Source organism: Ochotona curzoniae, unplaced genomic scaffold (genome assembly GCF_017591425.1).
Source record: "Ochotona curzoniae isolate NIBS_2020 unplaced genomic scaffold, NIBS_Ocur_1.0 scaffold_3890, whole genome shotgun sequence".
Lineage (NCBI taxonomy): Eukaryota > Metazoa > Chordata > Mammalia > Lagomorpha > Ochotonidae > Ochotona > Ochotona curzoniae.
In genome coordinates, this window is record NW_024467115.1 from 37,118,428 (window position 1) to 37,133,428 (window position 15,001).

Below are 15,001 nucleotides of genomic sequence, written 5' to 3' on the forward strand. Positions count from 1 at the left end.
GCTCGGGTGGTCCTTGCCACAGTGTCTGCAGCCCTCCGGGACAGTTCCGGGAAGGTCAGCAGCCATGCGGAGCAGCAAGATGAAGGCTAGTGCTACACGGTGCATCGCCAGCCGCTGGTTCATTCAGGCCTCACTGGACTCCAAGCTGGAGGCCCAAATGAGCCTAGTTTACACGGAAGGGAAACGCGGGCTGGTTCATTTCACTACCCAGGGTCAGGATAGGCCTGCTGGAATCCAGGACTTGCTGGAGGGCCTCTAGGGATGAAGATAGAAGATGGGAGAATTCCTCTGGGGTGGGTGGGGGATGAGAGCTGGAGCAATTCTCCGAAATGGTGCAGAGCTGGAGGAGGTTGAACCAGGACAGCGGGACGCTCAGTCACAGGCTCTGGCCTGGAAGCAGCGGGGGACCCGTTGGGGCAAGGCGTCTTGGCACGGGCTGAGATCCTCCAGGGCTCTGCGCAGTTTGGGAGCAACGAAGTGAAAAACAAGACTTGCACGCAGCCTCCTCGGAGGCACGGGCGGAGAGCCAGTTGGAAGGCCTGAGCCAAGGACACCTGGATGTGGTTGTCCTGGAGGCGGCCTGCCTCTCCGCTCCGAGCTTCCATGCCTCTGGGCAAGTCGCTTCACCTTTGTGGGTGGCCCAATCGCTTCTTTGAAAAAGTCGCACAGCCTGAGCCGTGGTGACTGAGTGGCAGTAGCCCTGGGGAGGGTCCAAGGCAGGCGGTACTACACACCGCGCCGGGCACGCAAGCGCAGGGCACGCAAGCGCAGGGCAAACAGCTGTCGGGTCTCCCGGGTCCAGCGGCCCGACTGCCCGGGAGACCGCGGGGCAGCCTGGAGTGCTGGAGCGATCCTGCAAGTGTCCCCTGCTGGAGCTCTAGCCGGGCGGATCGAAGGGCAGGCTGCTGGCAGGGGGCGAATGGAGCCGCGCGCCAGGCCCGAGGCTGCGCCTGTCACTTGCTGTCCCGGGCCGGGTCTCCGCGCCATGCAGCCCTGCAGAGCCGGAATCCCGCCGCCCCCCGACTCGGACCCTGCCCGCCGGGCTTGCGGCATGGTCCCCTGGGCCCACGTCCCGGGCGAGCGCCCACGGCGGGGGGCGGGGAGCGGGAGGAGCTGCGGCCGCGGGCGTGGCGCCAAAGCGAGTGAGGCGGGAGGCTAGGGGAGGCGGCGGGGTAAAGAGCGGCCGCCAGCAGGGCCCGCGGGTCACTCGGCGGCGGGGCGCGGGTGCGGGCGCAGCGGACAGGACGCACCATGCCCTCCTTCGACGAGGCGCTGCAGAGGGCGGGAGAGTTCGGGCCCTTCCAGCGGCGCGTGTTCCTGCTGCTGTGCCTGACGGGCATCACCTTCGCCTTCCTCTTCGTCGGCGTGGTCTTCCTGGGCAGCCAGCCTGACCACTACTGGTGCCGCGGGCCGAGCGCCGAGGCGCTGGCCGAGCGCTGCGGCTGGAGCCCGGAGGAGGAGTGGAACCGCACGGCGCCCGAGCCCGGCGGCGACGGCCGCTGCCAGCGCTACCTCCTGGAGGCGGCCAACGCCAGCACCGGCGCCAGCGAGGGCGCGCTCAGCTGCACCGACCCGCTCGCCGCCTTCCCCAACCGCTCCGCGCCCCTCGTGCCTTGCCGCCGCGGCTGGCGCTACGCCCAGGCTCGCTCCACCATCATCAGCGAGGTATGGCGCGCCCGGGAGCCCGGCACGGTGCCCGGCGGGAGAGGGCGATCGCTGCTCGGCTTTTCCGGCTGCGGCGCAGCCAGAAGGTGCGGGAAGCCTAACTCCGAGGCGACCCGCGGGGATCGGGACTGGAAATGGGCTCCGTCTGGGAGACAGGCCAGATTGCTCCCACGTGTGGCTGCGCGTGGGGCGGGGGCGGGAGAGAAACCTTACGATTCACTGCCAGTGCCCGTAAGTAGCTTCAGATGTCAAGGAAACTTTCAAAGAAAGTTAGAGGTGCTTGTTGCACACCTGTTCCGGAATCCACCCTGCGGGGAGACCTGAGTGCAGGCTGGCGCAGTGGCAGGAGGTGACCGGGTCTTGCATCTCTGGGGTGAGCGCGTGGGCAGGTACGATTGTTCGGTGGTCTCGAGAGCGGGGGGAGGGTGGGCAGCAGGGCAAATAACACCCCCCCTCCCGTTGTCCAAATGGTGGTCTGAGCTTGGGGGCAGTGGAAATGCTTTGAGTAAAGAGGTTGTGGCACAAAGATCCGAGAGGAGTTGGGAACGTGGAGATGTGGGTGAGAGTTGGACTTCTCTCAAGGCAGCGCATTAAAGAGGGCTCAGAAGGAGAGGCTGTGAGCCTTGCACACGCACTTGAAATTGCTAGGTCCCTACGGGGCGCTTGGTCCCAGAGTGCACTTCTTTCCTCGCCCTGGCCCTGGCCTCTGATCTCTGCGCTCTCACTGGAGCTGTGGTTTGTATGCCTGTGGGCTGCAGCAAGCCCCTCTTTGATTTCATTGGACGTGGGCGCAGGGGTAACCGTTTTCTGAAACCTGGGCAGAATCGCAGAGCGGTAGCTTGGTTTCTGAAAAGTGATTTCACGTGCTTGAGGACATGGGAAACTGAGACACTTCCCTTTTCTGATGGACATTTGGAAAGCATGTGCTAGGAAGGTGTGGGACAGCCTGGAGTCTTCAACTGCCATGGGTGATGTACTCTGGAGTCTGGTGTCCGTTTGTCTGGACCATGTAGGCTGCAGGTGTTCTGGGAGGCCATGCGTGGGGGATAGGGCCACTGGGGATCTCTGAGCTCCAGTTGTGGGGAAGGCTGGGTCAGCTTTCCAGATTGTGTGGATCTTGTCCATAGGGATAGTGGGTGGAGGAGGATGGCATGAAAGTTAGTGTCATCTCCCATGCTTGCCTCTGGTAGGGTGCTGCTTCTGCTGTGTGCACAAGGCTGCTTTGTGCCCACATCCCAGGCAGAACACACCTGCAGGGTAGACACCTGGGCTGTGATGGCAAAAGGTACATGCACTGCTAGGGAAGTGGCTGCTCGAGTGACTGTCTCCACAGCTGCTCCCGACAGGGCTGCTGCAGCGGCAGTCAGGGCCAGCAATGTGCTGGGCTGTGTCAAGGTGGTCCTGTGGAGCCTTGACAGTGACTCTTGTCACATGGCATGGACACCGGTGAGAGGTCAGGACGCGGGTCCTGGTTGGGTCTGCAGCCAGCTGTGTACCCCGAGGGAATCACCTAACCTCTTGGGTCTTAGATTTCTCACGGGGTGAGTTAGGTGTCGGATGAAGGCTGTTACAATGGTTAAAATGCCATCAGGGTCAGCTCTGGGCTACTGTCCCCAGAACAACAACCCAAACAATCTTCAAGGAAAAGAATATTGAGAACGCACCCCTAGGGCCCCAGGCAGGTTCCTGAAGCCGGTGGGGGAGGTTGCCTTCCGGTCCAGGAGTTCGGTGCTGCTTCTGGTTGGCCCGGGTCTTGGGTTGCAGTTCTGAGAGGAAAGCTTTCTCTTCCCACGGAGTCGGCAGTCTGGATCGGCACTCTCTCCCAGAGTCCTGCAACGCCTCCTGGTTTGCTTGCTCCCGTTCGAATATGAACCAGTCTGTGTTGGTCAGAGTGGGACAGTCAGTTCTGTCCTCAGCTAAGACTCTGGGTCCAGTGTGTTTTCCACCGACCGGAAGTCTAAAGCACTGGTTACACAGCAGAGCTAAAAGAAAGCTTAGGGAGTGGACAGGGAGATCAGATGCCAGGATGCACCCATGTGGCTCTTCTGCGTAATCCTTGTAGCATCCAGGGTGAGGGACCACTTTGCTGAACGCACCTAAAGCTTGCAATAGTGAGGACCTGCAGGGTCACCTTTTATGTAATTGACTGGACTCGAGTCCAGGGACCATGGTTGTAAATTCCCTCCTCGGGATGCTTCCAAGACCTTCGGCCAAGTCCACGAAACATGACATCACTCCCACTTTCTAACCTGGTGAACTTGTGGATTTGTTGTGTGACTCTCACGGTCCTGTGGCTGTTGTGACATTTTGTGCCAGTCGTGGTGTCAGGACCCACAATCAGCCAGACGGCAGGTGCACATCCTGTGTTTTGGTTGGCTGGGCAGGATTCTGGTTCTCTTGGCGGGCAAGTCAGAGTGTCCCATGAGCCTCCTCCACCCTCGTGGAAGCTTGCAACCTAGAACAGCTTCAAGCATGAGTGAAAACCAATGTCAGCGCTGGGAGCAGGGCTGTTTCAAGCCCGCCTCCTGCTGGTTCCTCATTCTCAAGGCAAGAGAGTGGAGGTCTCCGTACAGCACCCCCACCCCCCCAGTAAAGGCTTCGCTAACATCCTGTGCTGGTCTGGCTCTCAGATCTCAATCAGAATAATACATTCTATAAAGCAGAAGGGTGCGTCAGAGTGCCTCTCCCCAGCGATGCGTGTACTTACCGCCTGACCAGTGCACCTGCAATGGATGACTCCATTTGTACCAGTTGCTCCGATGCTGCAGCTGGGAGGAAGAGAGCTTCTGTCTGCCCCCAGGAACCTGGTTTCAGGATGCCTCTAGAAATAGAGTGGGTCATACTTGGTTTTCTTTTTCCACATCTGTTCTTCTTTTCCTTTTAGAAGAAAAAGTCATTTTGGAGGGGTGCAGTGACTCTGTTGAAGAGAGAGCAGGTGCCACTCAGGAGCCTGCTGTGCGTCTCTGCCACTAGGACTCCATCCAGAAGGCCTAGCCCCACCTGCTGCACCCATCCTTGCCCTGCCGCTGGGGATAAGTGGGTGGTGGCACTGTTGGATGCCAGGGGATGTTCGCCAGGTCCCAGTGCAGTTGGAGACTCCAATCGGCAGGGGCATGTTTGCACTCTTACTTTGGGAGTGTTTTTATTTCTAATATTTGTGGCTTCCCTCTGTTGTTGCCCAATCAACTTGGCTGTCAGGCTGGTGGTTTTATTATCACTCTGCAAGGATACAATTGTGGTCTTGTTTTCCATCCTCTTAATTTCTCCTTTTCATTACTCGCTGTAGTCTGGTGGGATTCCTTTCCACGTGCCTTTTCAGACTTGGATTGGATGATATTCTTCTCTAGCAGAAGTATTTAAAGCTATCAATTTTTTTTCCTATGAACTTTGTGGAATGAAGTGTTGAAATGTGTTTTAATTATTTTTTCATTCCCGGTGTTTAAATTGTTCACTTTTGTTTCTTCTTTAACCCATGGTGGTTTGGAGGTTTGTTTTGAATTTTCAAATGTCTGCTCCTGCTGTTATCTTGTTGGTTTCCTGTGTCATGGTGATGGAGGCTGAGGACATGGGCTGCTCTGATACTGATCTCTGGATTTTATTGAGACTAAATTTATGGCCTCGTAAGAAGTAACTTTTGTTCTCTAAATGCTTGGGAAGAATGTGTGGTCTCTAGATATGGAAAACAGGGTTTTAAGTGGTGCAATATTTGAAGCTTATCAGCTAGCCTATCAAAATGTTCCAAAATTTAATTCACTTTTTATCTGTGTGTTCCATCAGTAATTTTAAAAAGCATTGAGATTTGCTATCATATGCCATTCCATGGTTGACCAGTTCTTCCCCAATTTGCCAGGTTTAAAAATGAATTTGCAACAGGTGATTTTACTGACTGCATCTTCAGTCAAGGGCATACATTGAACATTTAAGATAATCGCAGTGACGTGGACTCTTTGGGAACCCCACGATGCATTTGTCTCAGTGTCTGCTTTGCTGCCGCTTCTCCCTGTGTGCGACTCGAGCATTCAATGGGTTCACGTCTGTCTGCTTATCTTTGGTTGTCCTTTACGTTGAGACTTCCCATGCTCTCCTAGTTGTGCTTGTCTCACAACGGAAGCACCTTGGTTTTGTGTGTGCTCAGTCTCTTTAAATTCATTGTGAGGACTGCTGTTTTTCTGTCCTGTCCTGTTGTTTGGCGTGTCCTGTCTTGGCTTGTTTCCTCGTGTCTTCCTTTGCAGTTGCTTTGCAATGCGTTGCTCCCATTCTGCTCTACTCTTTCCTTTGTTTAGGGCTTAGTTCCTTAATTTCTATTGTCTTATTGGTTACTGTTGGGATGTTGACCCCGTTTGCTTAGCAGAGCCTACCTTTAGACTGCGGCCACCTCCTAAGCAACTGAAATACCTTTAACACGTCGCTCCTCTCAAGTCCGGTAGCTGCCGCGCTGTCTGTCCTCCTGGGATTGTGGATGGAAGCGTGTGGATCACGTCCGCCTGCCTTTGCATCCACACTGTACGTGCTGATCACTCCAGTGGCGAGCTCACCTCCTTCTGCCTTCGAAATGTGTCTTCTCAGTGTTTCCCTCTTGAGTTTCTCTTACGGGGTAAATGGTCAGTTTTTGTCAGGTGTCAGGAACCTTTTTCTGTCAGATGCCATTTGGATATTTAAAACACTGTGTGCAGGCAATACAAAATTATCAACTTATGGATGAGCCTGCTTTAGATTTATTGAATTTCAAATCCTGCCTGAGGTTGCTTTCCCATGACCAAACCCAACATTGTTGTGGGCTTTGATGCAATCCTCAGGCCGGACATTCCCCACCCCTGTGGGATGAGTCTATTTCATCATCATCTATGGATTTCCAGGAAAATAGTTCTCTTAAAAAAGAAAAAAAAATTTACTTATTTTTATTTGAAGGACAGAGTTACAGAGGGAGGAGAGACAGAGAGAGAGGTGTCTTGTATTTGCCTATTGATTCTCCAAATGGTTGCAACAGCCAGGACTGGGCCAGACCAAAACCAGGAGCTTCTTCTGGGTCTCCCAAGGGGTCACAGGGTCCCAAGCACTTGAACCATCCTCTATGCTTTCCTAGAAGCACTATCAGGGAGCTGGATTGGAAATGGAGCATTCGGGTTTCGAACCGGCATCCACACATGATGCTGGTGCCACGGGCAGAGGCTATACCACAGTGCTGGCTCCAGTAATTAATTTTTGTTTCTCAAGTTACATTTTTTTGAAGAAGCCCGACCGTTTCCCAGGTAGCCTCTTCTTGTTGGCTCGCTTGTGTGTTTCGCATGCCACGTTGTGCATCTGGCAACTGTGACACCTGTAGCTGTTCATGTCCCAGAGCTGCTGTGCGTTTGGTGTTTGGTGACTGTGAGCTTCAGCTCAGGGGTCTTCTGGCTGCAGCTAGAGTGGTCTGTATGTGTCCCTGTGGAGCCGGAGACTTCTGGGCTGGCATCTCTGGTCCTTTGACTTCCTGGCTCACTCTTCACCAAGTTATTATGTCACTGTTTTCATGAATAGTATGTGGTTTTCCTAACAGGCAACCAAAGTTGACATTTAGGCTCCATCTTATTTCCCATTTAGAGTCCTTCAGAGGAACTACACTTTTGTATGACAGGAACAACATTCAAAAATTTAAAAGTTTGGGGGTTGGCATCGTGGCACAGTGAGATCCTGTAAGCACTGGTTTGAATCCCAGCGGCTCTACTACTGACTGAGCTCCCTGCTGATATCCCTGGGAAAGCAGCTGGAGTTGGCTCTAGTGCTTGCATCCTTGCCAGCCACATAGGAGACCCAGATGGAGCTCTGGGCCCCGGCCTTGGCCTGGCCCAGCTCCAGCCATGTGGCCATTTGGAAAGTGAACCAGCAGATGGAACAATACTCCTCCATCCTTCCCATACCTGTAACTCTGATTTTCAAGTAAATAAGTCTTCTAAAAAATATTTAGATAATTGAGTGGTTGTGTCTCACTGGAAGGAAATCAGGACCCTAGTGAGCAAATCCTCAACCAGCTGCATATCTGGGCTTGAGTTTGGGCACCGAGATGGACAGATGAGCCACACAGCAGTAGTTTTGGAGCGCAGAATTCCAAGAAAATGTGTATTCTAGGGAGCTCCATTAGTGAATCCCGAGAGCCATGCTGGCTCTGGCAGCTATGCTGGGTCTTCAGCAACAGTTTGGTTGAAATTCACTTAACATTTATTATATGCCAGACACTGGGCTTGGCCAGGGTACAAAGATGAGTAGGAAGTTTTCCTCCAGTGATCTCAAGGCCTGTCTGGGAGGACTGCACTGAGCTAGACAGGCGATGGCGGTAGGTAGGAGTAGGCGTGGCAGAAGGATTGCTTTCTGATGGAATGGAGAGGTGGGCCAGGAAAGGGTGTGCCTTGTTCCTGACCTTGGCTTTGGAAAATGGACAGGTGTTCCTGAGGAGGACAGGGGCACGGAGATGGGCTGTTTGCACTGCCCTTGTCTTCACCATCCTTTCCTTGGTAGCCGAGAAGAGTCCTCTGGGCCATGACTGGTATCCGTCACCGGGGCCCATTTGTAAACTTTGGACTCCAGAGATGGGGGCTGAGTTCAAGAGTCTTGCATCTGAAAAGCATCTGGGGCCCCTGCAGGAGGTCCTGGGACCACCTGGGGACTTGTGCTGGGTGTTTCTCTACGAGCAGTGTCATGAGAGTATGCAACCTGATCACAACCAAACACATCCTGCAGGCTGTGTCTGGGTGGAGGGCTCGTCCCGTTAACTCGTGGCAGAAATTCTGAATCTTAACTGATGCAAAGCTGAGGTTTATTTCCAGAAAGCTCTGTGCTCTTCAAGCATGCACCATGGAGAGTGAAATCACCTTAGTGTTTGGGAGGAGTTTTATGCTGCACACACTGCCTGGAACTCTTGCCCAACCCCAGGGAGGAGATTTGGCCAAAAGCAGGGCCATGTGTCAAGGGGGACATCTGCAGGTGTTGCACGGTTGGCTGAATGGTTTGATGCCTGAGTAAAGTGTCTTGGCGTAAGGCATCCTAGCAGAGCAGAAAGAATTTGCATGTCTTTTAGGGTCCGAGAGAGCTGGACCCACGTGCCAGTCCCTTCATCTCCTGGCTTGGAGAACAAATCACAGAACATACCTGAGCTTGCGCTGCCTCGTGGTAACAGGTGCTGTGGAGGCTGGCCTGGGATATGCTTGCCAAGGGCTTGCCATTGTGTGGACCCATCAGTGGGGCTCAAAACAGCTGTGGCTTCCTGAAGCTTCCTGAGCAAGGGAGACGCAGGGAGGGAACAGGCTGCCTGCCGAGCAGCCTGGTCCTGGAGCTATGCTTTGATGAACCCTGGGATAGTACAACGAATCGCTAATCCATTAATGCACATATAAGCAGCCAAAAATCCCTTGGACATTCATTGGCGCTCCTTCTCTGGGATTCATGGCTGAGTCATGTCTGCCCTCTTGTCTCGCAGCTCAAGGTGTGTCTCATGTGTTTACCCTTGGGCACACAGTTGTAGACGGCTGGTGTGAGGGTAGAAGCCGGTTCCTTTCAGAAAGTCCCCTCCTGCAGCTGATATGCAGGTGCCCATGACCTTGGCCACCCAGAGTCTGTCCCATTGGAGATTCTGTTCTTCTCCTGTCCAGGCTGTGGCTTCCCAGGCACTGGTGTGTGCCCTTCTGTCTCTGAATGCCACTCTGCTTTGCTTATGTGATGTAGCAAGGCTCACCTATCCCAGAAAGACCTCCCAGCCCTGCATCTGATCCCTGGGCACAGCTCGCTTTCTTTCCCCACCCTGTGCACGGCCACCTCCCTCCTCAGACTGTAAATGACCAGAGGGCAGTACCGGTGTGCCACACAGCACAGCGCATGGTAAGCATTGTGATGTGTGGGTGAGAAAGGGCTCAAGCGTGTCACTCTAACATATGGCTGTGCCAACCATGACCTGGACTGACATGGTTTACTGCTCCTCTCCAGATAGAGTCAGCCTCTTAAAGACTCTATGCCAAGTCCTCTGTCCCTCTCCCCTTCATGTCCATGCAGCAGGACAAGTCACTGAGTGGCCGTGAACTTGCAGCATTCTGCAGCACTGCCCCTTGTGTGCCTCTGGCTGGTGGAGAAGGCCCAGACTCTCCTGCCCGCCTCCCTTGGCAGGTCCCTGTCTGCACCCAGGCTCTGCTGTCCACGGCATCTGAGCTCAGGAGAGACAGCACTGGCTCATTTTTCCGAGCTGACGTCCATTGTCCAGAAGCGGCCTCTCTCAGCTGTCCTGGCTCGGCCCATCTTTGTCGTCAGCAGAACCGTCTCCAGGGGCGGCTGGGCACAGGCACTGCCTGGCAGGCAGCGAGGGACACTGATGGCTGGGCCCTAGCACTTCCAAGAGCCTCCAGAGGCCACAGGGTGGCAGCCAATGGTACCTGCTTTTCCAAAACAGGTCAAACCTTCCCCGCGCTCTGCTTGGTTTGTGTTTTTTTTTTAACCCATAGCCAAGTAAGGAAGTTGGTTTATGTGCATGAAGGAAAGGCCAGGCTGCTTAGCAGTGCTGGAGGGTTGGAGAGCTGCAGATGGCCGGTGTGCAGCGTGGGGCGGTGAAGGTTTGTCCTGGCCGAGGGGGTGGCTGCAAGACGTGTGGTTGCTGTTCTCCCTCTTGGCAATAGAGCCAAGTCCTGCTGGGGCTGGTGTGACAGAGCGGGCTGTGGTGAGGCGCGGAGCAGGAGAGCAGACAGGGAACCCTGCGTCTCAGCCGTGTGGCCATTGCACCCACACCCCTTCACTGTAGACTTCAAACTGTGCTTGGGGAAGGCGCAAGGTGGTCGCTCCTTTCCAGCCTTGGCTGTGTCTGTTGTTGGGGAGGGAGGTCTGGGACTGGTGACGTCTCTCTGCTAAACCCCAGCAAAGCAGGCTGCGGTCAGTTTTCTCTGGGGCTCCACAGCTGAGTTTGTGTTCAGACCCCTACGTCCAGGGTGATCCCCAACTTGGGGTGCACATTCATGTGAGAATGGAAACGTGTGTCAGGGTGCAACAAATGGAAAACACAATGACTTTCATTCCTGACGCCATGTGGACACTTCGGCTTCCTCAGTCTAGCTCTCCTTCCTGCTTTTGTTTTTAAAAAATATTTATTTATTTATTTATTTTAGAGGCAGAGTTACACACAGAAAGAAGAGAAGAAGAGAGAGAGATCTTCCGTCCACTGATTCATTCCCCACATGGCTGCAACAGCCAGAGCTGGGCCAGTCTGAAGCCAGGAGCCAGGAGCTTCTTCTATGTCTCTCTTGTGAGTGCAGGGGTCCAAGGGTTAGGGCCATCTTCCACCGCTTTTCTGGGTGCACTCAGGGAGCCGGATGGGACAGCCAGGACTCAAATCAGTGCCCATATGGGATGCTGGTGTCAGGCAGTCAATTTACCTGCTTCACCACTGCCCTCTTTAACATCCACTGTGGACTGTTGTGTGAACTGTACCCCGCGGCCTGCTTGTGGAGGCAAGCATGGGGGCAGCCTGGGTTCGTGCTGCTGTGGGGCGTGGCAGGTGCCCTGGGGTGTAGGACTGTCGTAGGGCTGCAGCAGAGGAACGGCAGGCAGCAGGTCTGTCTCTGGCTTTGTGTTTTGACAACGACTTCTAGGACCAGATGTGGGCAGCATGGAGGTGAAGTTCTGCTTCACAAACTATACATACTCCCACGCTTAAAAAAACCGTAACTTTTAGCCAAGATGTGCCCAGTAGGGCAGTATTTTCCAGTAAACCAGAGAAGATGGTATCATGTTTAATGCGGCTAGAGGGTCTGTAACATCCTGATGTGGTCGCTAACTCATACTTGCTTGTGCTAAAACCTAGACAGCAATGTGGGGGAGACCGGGGTGTTACTCCCTAGTTTGTTGTTTCCATTCATTTTCTCTTCACTGGCAGGATTGTCCAGATTCCTTCTTGGTCTGGGATTGGCTTAGCCACTGTGTACTGGGATGGATCTGGGATGAGCTTTCCTTCTGAGTGGGCTTGACGCAGCATTTCCAGTACAGGATGCAGCTTTCCTATTCCTTGGGTCATGCGTGCCGAGGGAAAGTGGTGACATGCTTGCTTTCCTTCCGGGTGGATGGGGGTGTCCAGGGCAGAGCCCAGGAAGGCCTGTGGAAGAGCTGGGCGGGGAGAGAGTTCCTGGCTAGAAGGCAGGAGAGGGAACAGGGTGCTGGCCTGGATCTTAGCATGATGACAAGAGGGGCTCGTTGTGGTCTTGGTAGGCCTGTGGTTCTGAGGTTTCTGCCCTTGTTGAACTTCCAGAATTAGAGCTGGGTTCTTGGGTGTTAATGAGGCCAAAGGCCTTGCAGCCATCCTGGAGAAGCCAGGACCTCCACTACGGGCGCATAATAGCACAAAGCCATGTCACTTGGAGGTCCGCCAGCCTGGGTGGCTCTGCTTGGCTGCGGCTCACGTCTTTGATGTCGTTTCAGCGAGCATCAATCAGGCCCCTGCGTGTGCACAGCCCAGCTCTGATTTCACAACGCTGCAGGATGAAGGAGAGTGGCCTGTGGCGAGGGACACTGGGAGCCCATGCCCCTGGTTGGGAGCCCAGTGGCTGCAGGCTGATGGTAGCGAGGAAGACAGCATGGGTGATTATCAAGGCAGTGCCCAGGGGTGCCCGAGTGGGAAGCATGGTGATTCCTGGGTGGTCTCCAAAGAGTTTCTCAGTGCTCAGTCTTGGGGAGTCCTGGGAGAGCTAGGGACATTACGGAGCTGTGGTCAGGGTGAAGATGAGCCGAAGACTGATGCAAATTCATGTGGCGTCAGCTTTGTAAAAGTGAGATAAACAAGTGTGTTCCAAAGTTTCTGGAGCAAAACAAGTTGTTCCCAAGGCTGGTGCTGTGGCTATCAGTCTGATCCCCGCCTGCAATACCAGCATTCCATATGGATGCCAGACTCGTCCCAGCTGCTCTGCTTATGATCCAGCTGTCTGCTAATGGCCTGAGAAAGCAGAGGACGATGGTCCAGGTGCTTGCAACCCTGCGCTTGTGTGAGACCTTGAAGAAGCTCCAGGTTTCTGGCTTTGGCCCAGCCCACTCCCCTTTGGGGAGTGAACCAGCAGATGGTAGGTCCCTGTCGCTTCTCTCAGTGATTCTTCTTTTCAAATAAAAATAATAAACCTTAAAAAAAGTTGCTGTCAGAACTTTTCCCACAGGTTCCTGAGTTGGGGCCCCTTGGGGTTCTTGTGTGACCGACCTGTAGGGGCCTCCTCCTTCCAGTCATCCAGGAACCCAACCAAGTTCAACCCATCACAGACTGTGATAACGACGCTCTTCAGACCGTCAGAGAATGACAGTTTCTCATTGCAAGACTTGGTGAAGAAATGGTCAAAGTTGAGTGCTGAGCTGGCTTGGGGTGGCCTGTCCCTGAGGCCGTGGGCACAGAGCTTTCCAGGAGCACAAGCAGGTTGCTCTGTGTGAGGGTTCAGGGCACAGGCTGGTCAGGTGAGTCTGTGATGGAAGGTCACATTTTGTAATGACAGGTGCATGCTGCTTATCATGTTGTCTGACATGTGCAAAGTGTTAGATAACTGGTCACAGTGGTAGATGCTGATAATGGAAACAGGAAAATGGCTCAGGGGCAAGCTTGGCTGTCATTTTGGGGCAGATGGAAAGTCCCTGACCTGGAGGGACACATTTGTTTGTCTTGGCACCGAGGGTATGGCTGGGGTCCGCTTCCTGAGCTTAGCAATAGAGATTCAGGTGAAGACCCAAGATTGCCCACAGCTCCATTCACCATCACTTCTGTCCAGGTGCCTGTGGCAACTATGTGAGAAGTCCCGTCAGAGCATGTGAAGTCCCTTGTCCTTGCTCTGGGACATGGCCTATGATGCCCCAGTCCTCAGCTGTGTGCTCTGCTTGAGGATCCTCGACTCAGAAACTCTCAGCACTTTGCAGGGGATACTGGCTGCTCATCCATAGAGGGATGCTGGAACACAGCCTGAAATTGGGGCGGTCCCTGGCTCAGTCCTGAGCTCACTGGGGCCCAGGTGGTAAGCAAGGTGGCATTTGAAAATGGCTTTACTCTTCATTCACACAGAGACACATGTCGTGTTCGATGTTACACCTGCTGCGGTGGGGATGAGTAGTAGCCTTGCTGTCCTATCAGACTATGAGCTCATCCCTGGGTCTCCTACACACCCCTTGTGGTGGACATTGGTCTCCTGCCCTTCCTGGGGTACACTGGGGCTCTGGCCAACCTTCCCAGCTCTCCCCTTCTGGCTACCTGCTCGCCAAGTGGGGTCCTGAATGTGCACTCCAAGATGCCCTGCTCACCTCCTGGAGGCACTCCTTGCTGCTGTGACTGCTCCAGGAGGGAGACCCTGGGGACTTAAGGGGCTTGATCAGTGGCTTCCCCCCCCCCCCCGCCGGCAAGTCCCCAGAGGGCCTGTGAAAGGACATGTCCAGATGCAATTCATCTGCAAATCTCAAGCTCTCTGTCCTGTGTGGAGCTGTCGGCCCACGGTCTCTGTCATCCTGAGTGACTCCTAGCACCTGTGCATGCTTTCAGGTCTGTCTTGCCACCACAGACAGTCTGTCTGGCCATCACCAGAGGGACCCAGCTGGGAAAGGGCTCCGAGAGCCAAAGAGAATCCCGGACATGAGCCAGTGGTCCTGACAGCAACGGTGGCCCTCTGCCCAGCCCCGGTTACAGAAGACTCCTCTCTATCTGAGGAGAGGACTGCCTTTGACCACCTTGCCTGCCCCGTCCTCCAAGGGCTGCTTCCTGTTTTCCCTTGCTCTTTACTTCCACCTCTCCATCTCATCTTGAGACATTGTCCTGCTCACTTGAGCCAGAACCCATGCCCACTGCCCACGCACCGTGGCTCTAGCTCTCCTCTGTCTTTCCACAGAGTAACTGTATCTATGAAGCCTTAACTCCAGTGCTGGGCATTGCACAATAGCTCATTTGATCTCCACCACCATCCTGGATGTGCAGACAGCCCTGGCCATTTTCCTGGAGTCAGGAAGAAAAGCCAAGAACCAAAGAAGCTGCCATGTGACTTGCTGGTGGCAGCACAGCCGTGAAGGGACACAGCCCAGCCCTGGGTGAGCTCACCTCTCGCCATGTTGACTCAGAGCCTGGAATGTTTTCTGGTCAGACTTCCCCACTGCGCTGCAGGCCTCTTCAAAGCAAGAGCAGCAACATGGGCAACCGGGAGTCCTCTGAGGATGTCACAGATGCCACAGATGCCACTGCCATGCATCCCTTGTCTTGGGGACAGGCTGGCAGAGCTCACTGGAGTGCCTTTGCCACTTAATGAGTAGGGTTTGGGAGAGACTTTGAACAGAGCCATGGGGCTGGGGCTCTAGCTCCGGACGCTCACTGGTGTGTAACAGCTGA

The 15,001-nt window shown here is 54.4% G+C and overlaps 1 protein-coding gene across 1 annotated transcript in view; it reads left to right on the plus strand.

The window, feature by feature from the left end:
- The first annotated feature begins 1,214 nt into the window (after window positions 1-1,214).
- SLC22A3 (solute carrier family 22 member 3) overlaps window positions 1,215-15,001 on the plus strand; it is a 75,677-nt gene continuing 61,890 nt past the window's right edge. The window contains exon 1 of the mRNA XM_040965327.1: window positions 1,215-1,665. Within this exon, the coding sequence (XP_040821261.1) occupies window positions 1,252-1,665 (414 nt within the window). The 5' untranslated portion in view covers window positions 1,215-1,251. The remainder of the gene's footprint in view (window positions 1,666-15,001) is intronic.